General features: G+C 36.1%; 1 protein-coding gene across 1 annotated transcript in view; it reads right to left on the bottom strand.

Annotated features, from left to right (window-relative positions):
• Positions 1 to 371: 371 nt before the first annotated feature.
• LOC108359012 (defective proboscis extension response 1) overlaps positions 372 to 7,434 on the bottom strand; it is a 230,663-nt gene continuing 223,600 nt past the window's right edge. The window contains exon 8 of the mRNA XM_017610623.1: positions 372 to 861. Coding sequence (XP_017466112.1) covers positions 398 to 861 — 464 coding nt within the window. The 3' untranslated portion in view covers positions 372 to 397. The remainder of the gene's footprint in view (positions 862 to 7,434) is intronic.

The raw sequence follows: 7,434 nt of genomic DNA, 5'->3' as shown, positions 1-7,434 counted from the left end.
CCGAAGCTGCTGTGTGCGGCGCAACGAAGCATAGGACGTTTGCACTGAGACATTTTCGGCGCTTGAGTGCGCGAGTGCTTAAACTTTAATGCTTCCACTTCCTTTTTCTACATCCAACTCACCGCCTTGCATCTTAGAGAGCGCAACGCATTCTCCACCAGCGTCAGCCGGCTTTCCACCTTCGTAAAGGACGCGCCACTTGTGCGGCTTTTATAGCTGCGCAACTGTTGCATCAATTACTTCATTTTGTGTGTGTGTGTGTGTGTGTGCGGTTTTTGAAATGAGGCGTATTTTTTTTTTGTTTTGGAGTAACAATGCATGTATGTATGTATGTACGTATGTTTAGATGCGAATGTGTCTGTGTGTGTGTGCATGCTTGGCCACAACAGCTTCATCTTCATCTCGTAATTTCACTGAATGCGCGTGTTGCATGCGAACTTCTTGAGGTTGCACCACTAATGCTAATGCTTCTTAGGTTGAAGCTGAGGCTTCGGCTGCGGCTGCGGCTTCCGCTTAGGCTGGAACTATGGCTTTGACTGCAATTATTGTTGCTACTTCCTATTCTATTGCACCTGCTTTCGGCAACCACTGTAGCTGTTGCTGCTGTCAATTGTTCTGCTGCATGGCGCAATGACGCTGTCGGCGGCGCTTTATAGCCACTGCTGGTATTGTTGCTTTTACTGCATTTGGTTGTGGCACTTCTTGTTGCCACGGTGAGTAGCGTTGCAGCTGCTGTTGTTGTTGCAAGGAAATGTTGCAAACAGCACGTGAAAATGGTGAAGAGCATACAACAAATGCTACAGTAGAAATTACCGCTATACATGCTGCTCGAATTGTGTTGCATTGCAGCAGGATGTTCACCTGCAAGTAAAAAGAATACAAAGAAAGAAAGTTAATGTAAGAGATGAGGCAATAAAATGTGCACCCCTGAATAAGTGAGTGAATGTGCAAACTCGTTTGCAAGAACTTTGTTTTTATCTACTCAAGAAATGCATGAATAAAAGGTTGAGTAAGTGAATTGCTCCAAGCAACGATATCCCTGCAATAAAATGAGCTATTTTTGATGTTAAACAATACCACTTGCTTTTTAGCTGAAATGGAATCCGTACAAACTCTTAACTACACACAGATACATAGGCATCAACGAGTTAATGAACCCGTCAGTTTCTGCAAAAACCACACTCTGATAAATGCAAAAATATGTATAGTGATAACTGGATAAACATTTCGATAACGCGGTAAACTTTGAAAATTCCGATGCGATAAGCCAACACATTTTGATAAACCAGCAGTAAATTTGGATAACTCGATAAATTGAAAGAACTCGATACAATACTATGAACCGATACGTTTCGAAGACACCGTAAATTCAGTAAATATTGACAACTTCATAAATTTCATAACTTCACAAATTTCAATAATCCGATACAATTTTATAACTAGATAGCTATTAGTAAATTTTAACAACTAAGTTTCTGTTCCAATAAATTTCGATAACTCAATAAACATTGATCACTTTACATAACTCGGTACATTCCTCTAGCTCAATAAATAAATATGGATAACCCGATGAATTTCGATTATTATAAACTTCGAAGACTCGATAAATTTCGATGACTTGATAACTTTCGATAACTAAATTTTTGATGATACATATCGATGGCCCTCTGCAATAAGAGCACAACTCGAAATTCTAAAAATATAAATCTCCTACAACTGTGAAGTGCCTCATGTCTCTAATCTGTGTCTAATAGGCGCCATACACAGTGCGTCTGACTCGGGAGTCGATTTGGATGTGTTTGTGAAAATAAATACATATGTGTTAGTTACACCAACATGACTCCTGGCATGACTCTGAATGATTCAACTCTGTGTAGTCGAAGGGCAGTCAACACGTGTACAAATGACTCGCGAGTCAGACGCACTGTGTATGTCGCCTATAATCCATGTCTAATCCTAACGACTTACTATAGTTATACTTACTACTCACTTTAGTAAGGATTAGATTTGGATTAGGCTAAGATTTGGGCCAAGAGTAAAACAAATTTGGGTAACAGTAAAAAATTATTTTATTTTTTGAATTTTGATTCGTGTCATTATTCCAGAGGACTATCGATATGTATTTCGATTCTAATTGAAAAATTTTAATAAATAAATTTTTCCCTGCCTTAGCTTACCTTAGCTGAGTAGTCCACTTGCAAAGAGCGCTCGATTTTTATTCTTCGGTGGGTAACGTACCAGAGCTTTTACTTACACAAAATACACACGGAGGTTTGCCATTGCCTGACCGCTATTAGAATTTTTTTTTATTTTTTTGTTTATGTTGGGTTGAACCGGTCATGATTGTATATTTTTGGTAATTTCGGTACCTAGTGGAAGAGGTCGTAAAAAAGAAGCAAAAAAGTCTTCATGGAGGAGAGAACGCGAAAAGCTAAAGCGGTGATATTATGTACATCTCTAGCTATGTAAAAGTTACTGTTTCAAAACTTGCTATACTTAATTTTTAAATATAAAATTTGGAAAACTTACAAACTGCGATTTTTTTTTTATGTTATTAGGCTCTTTTTTATCCAAATTTTCAGGTAATACAAAATATATTCAATTTAGATATTACTTGTTGCCGTAGTCGTTTTTTTTAATTTATGGCCTACTATTATAAAATCACATAACGCTGTTTGCAAGTGGACTACTCAGTTCTTATACATATGATATAATTTTCGTCCTTCTCTTTAATTTTCAATTTAATCCTCTTATTTTCAAAATTTTTTATCATTCTTCATCTGCACATTTATCGTTATTATAAAGTAAATTTATATAAATTTCAAATTTCAAAAACAAAATAAAACAAAATGCGAAAACAATTCAAATTGAACTGTTTACAACAACAACTATATACGGATGGTTTGAGTGCTGCTTTCTCGCCCATGCGGCATACCGCGATGCCCCTGATCGGAGGTTCACGAAGCCCCTTCGGATGGTATGAGATGTCCGTACTAGCGCTGATGACTACGCTAAGCACCAGTTCCCTAGATGCCCCTTGCGATTCCATAAGCGCCTTACTTCTATTCGACAGACTTCCCTAGCTCTTCTGTAGTGGGAGAGTTGGGTTAAAAGTAATCTTGGCTTTTCGTTCAAAAAGGGAGTCGATTGCGACCCTAAGAGGTATAATAAGATGGAAATATTCTTCTTCTTGGGCACGCCAATTGGTTTTCTGCTGCTATATCAATTAGAAATGGCACACCAGCCAGCCGGGCAGAGGCAAGTTCCCAATTAAGAGCCCTGACATTCTAGTTGCATACCCTAAAGTTGGGGCCTTCTGAACGTTCGCCGTAGTTGCCATCAAGTTTCGTTCTATACTGGACAAATTTTTAAATACCAGCCGTTTGCTCAAAAACACACTACCGTTTGCAGCTGCACTACAAGGTGAACATACTCTGCAGACTTCTCGCTCTCTTTCTGTTGCTTGCCGCCTCTCGCACACGAGTTTCTTACGTTGCCTAGTATGAGCAAACGCGGACGAAAGAGTAAGCATTGAATATAGTCGAGCAACTGTAACTTTCCATTATTTCTTACCAAATATCAATCGTATCGTTCCTTTGCCGATTTCCTTTTAAATTACAAGTTTTAAGCTAATACACTTTTGAAAAAAATTTTCGATATGTTTTTACAAACACTCATACACACATATGTACATTGGTGCATATCCATTGCCCGATAAGAGAACATTATTTGTTCAAGTTGTTTCCTAAAGTATCAGCACTTGTAAAAAAATATACAAGCACACTAGGGTGATCCTTAAACAATCAACATGCCCTTTTTCTACGTACAAAATGAAGCATCCATGAAGATTTAAAATAAAAAAAAAATAAAATCAGGGGTCACTCGCTGCAAGGGTTTGAAAAAAAATATTTTTTTTTAAGCAAAAATTTTACAAAATTTTTGATGTTGACCAGCAAGTTTACGATTTTAATATGTGTTCAAATAACTTATCCAATTTATCAGATTTCAAATCAAAATTTGCGATTAAATTTTTTTTTTTTTGAACCGACTTGTTAATTTTTTTTTTGAAATTTGGAATTTTTCGTGGATGTTGTCATTATATGCATATAACAAAATAAAGGCATGCGCCATAAAAAATTTACACGTTGATACTTTTAGGACCACCCCAATACATACATAGTTATTCAGCAGCAACTGCCACGCAAAAAGTTCACAAAGTTACGCACTGCTAAGAAGTTGCACAATGCATACATAGCTTTTCTAAGTAGATATGTATGTATGTAGGTATATACGTATCCACCACTGCTGGCGCCACTCACCTGCTACAGCCGTCGCCATGTCAGGCACACCAGCCAACCAACCAACCAACCAACTGGAAGTGGCCGATAAAGTGAATGACTTTTCGCATTTTTCAACTTCCACCATTATGCCACAGCAAAATGTATCAGTTTACAAAATTTGTAGCATTAAAATTTGTTGCAGTTGCAATCACTGCATACCCAGTTACTTTTATGTATAGTATTTTTTTTTGTTTTTTTTTTTTTGGAAAATTCTCTATTTGGTGCAGTGTTTTTCTACCTAAAATGCAATCTCAGTGTTTTTCTGTGTCGCTGGCTTCCTGAATTTTATTGTTCGCATTTCGATAACAACTATGTTGCAGCAACTGTTAATTGGGTCACACTTTGGTAGAGTTTCATATAAATTGGTATATACATATGTGCGTATACAAAATATCCCAGCGATGAAATTTATGCGTGTGTGTTGGTGTGTACTTAATGTCCTGGCAATGTAAAGAAATTTGATTTACTTGTGGACAGGCCTCAGGCTAGGTCAAACATAAAAATAAATAGCCGCTATAATTGGTGTAATAAAAATTACCTCTAAACGATGCGTAACTATCACTTCTGAAAATTAGTATCCCTAGTGCATACGGATATCTATGTTTGACTTTCAAAGCATTTTTTGTAAGTAGACTACACCTCACTAGTTTAAAAATTTTATGTTTGGAATATCCATATACAATGCTCGAACTGAAACTAGTACTTGAATATTGAAAAGAAGAATGCGAAACAGTTTCCCTTTTAAAGCGGCGGATTTTTATCAGGAAGAAATTCGGCTGTTCTTCCGCAATGGGATTGTTCTCCGATACTTTGGAAAATATGATATTTTTCCTATTTATGTAGACCTATAGAGGCCACTCTCTGCTAAATAAATTATATACAAAATTTTCTGGTACGATGCTAAATTGTTTGTTTATTTATTTTAGGTTGCGAGTAGATGCACATTTATATAGTGAGCAACTTTCTCCAAGAAAGACACCTGCTTGGATCATCAACAAAAGGTGAACAATCGCTACCTTTAGGAGACCTTCAACCGAATAAGTCGTAGTGTAACGAAACACCCGTAGAATGAACATACTCCAAGCGTAACACTTGGACACCACTGCAGAGCAAAAAGCAGCGTTATAGCTCAGTTATACATACTTTGCACTGCACTGCATAGCATGTCTTTTTGCGTAGCAATCAAAAACCAACAGATTTCTACATATGCAATGCTGTGCATTGGTTAACTGCTTACACGAAAAGCTCATTTAACCGATTCCTTACGTGACAACTCTCATGCAATGCCAAGTATGCATAACTGAGCCATAACTCTGCAAACAATGACGCCGCGTGTGACAATTGAGAAAAAAAAGTAAGTGCGCCTAGGCCACGCTGAAGAAGTGAAACTTACGATATCGATAATCGACAACGAAATCGATAAATAATCGATAAATAATTGATAACTAAATCGATAACAAAATCGATAAAAATATCTATAACAAAGTTGATAAATAATCGATAACAAAAATCGATAAAAATATCGACAACAACATCGATAAAAATATCGACAACAAAATCGATAAAAAAAATTGATAAGTAATTGATAATAAAATAGATAAATAACCGCTAATCAAATCGATAACAGAAGCGATAAATAATCGATAACAATATCGATAACAAAATTGATAAAAATATCGATAACAAATTCGATAAAAATATCGACAACAAGATCGATAACAAAACCAGTAACAATATCGATAACAAAACCAATAACAATATCGATAACAAAATCGTTAACAATATCGGTTACACAATCGATAACATAATCAAAAAAAAATATCGATTATTATATCTATAAGTTCCGAAGATATCGATAGCAAAATCTATAAAAGAATTTCGATAACAAAATCGATAAAAATATCGATAACAAAACCGATAAAAATATCGATTATTATATCGATAAGTCCCGAGAATCCCGAAAATATCTAAAATCCCAAAATAGTTCCCAGATTGAGTCTCTGTGTCTCTATCTATATCCTTTTCTCTATAATTACCTTTACTTTAATCTTTCTTCCCTATCTCCATCTTTACTTTTACCGGTATCCTCATTCTCATCTTTTTGTTTTATTCTTTAACCTTTTATTAGCAAGTTTTTGTTAAATTGATACGATGTGCTTACACTCAAGAAGCACTTGTTTCAGCCCCAACCATTTCCGTTGCAATTTCGTTTGAATTTGCCAATTTACTCCCAACCAACCAACCGCCGCTAAAGAAGTTTTACTTCAAAAATTATTGTTTTCTTCGAAAAAAAAATGTAAGCCATAACCATGGTGGAATTATACAAGGTGTTGTACGTAGTGACAGCTCATGTCGACGGCTCCCTTACAAAAGGTTGTAATATGGAAGCACGAGAGAAACGGGAAGAAAAAAAGCCCGCTTTGCGAAGTAGTATGAAATTTGGTACTATTTTTCATATCAAATTTTGCATATAAATAGTTACAAACGGTATATTATAAGCTAAATTCGCGAAAGTAGTATATAGTTATAACGTAGTACTTATGCAATAAATGGTAATTTAGTTTATTAAACACAGTGTCCTATAATTATAGTCAAACTTCCGAAACCAAAAAATTAGTGGTGACCCCGAGTCGTTACAACATGACGGAATCGACAAAAGGGCGCATCGACGGATGGGGAGAATATTTCATCGAACAAAATGCCAACTAAAGATGTGGAGCTTGTATCGCAATGCAAGCTGCGACCGTTCTGAACTGAGATGCCAGACAAATGGTTTCTACAAATTGAGGCCACCTTTCAGTCGTACAAGACCACATCTTATGTCGGTAAATATAATCTGGTCCTCTCAGCAATTAGCAGCGATGCTTTAAAGGAAGCTGCGGATGTTTTAAAAACCTTACCAACTCAAGACCGATATATTAACCTCAAAAGTCAACTACTGTCACGTTTTACTGATTCAGCCGACCCACATAGGGTATTTGGCTGATTTAGGCATATTTTTATCGCTACAAACATCAAATATAGTTTTAGTTATCGAATAAAACATTCACTATAACTACCCTGTTACTAATAGAAAATTCAATCGTAGTGAAAT

The sequence above is a fragment of the Rhagoletis zephyria genome, unplaced genomic scaffold (assembly GCF_001687245.7).
Source record: "Rhagoletis zephyria isolate East Lansing unplaced genomic scaffold, Rhagoletis_zephyria_1.1 Rzeph_scaffold_00324, whole genome shotgun sequence".
In the NCBI taxonomy this organism is placed as follows: Eukaryota; Metazoa; Arthropoda; class Insecta; order Diptera; family Tephritidae; genus Rhagoletis; species Rhagoletis zephyria.
The sequence above is the reverse complement of the archived record's forward strand: the minus strand, read 5'-3'. Positions and strand labels throughout refer to the sequence as shown.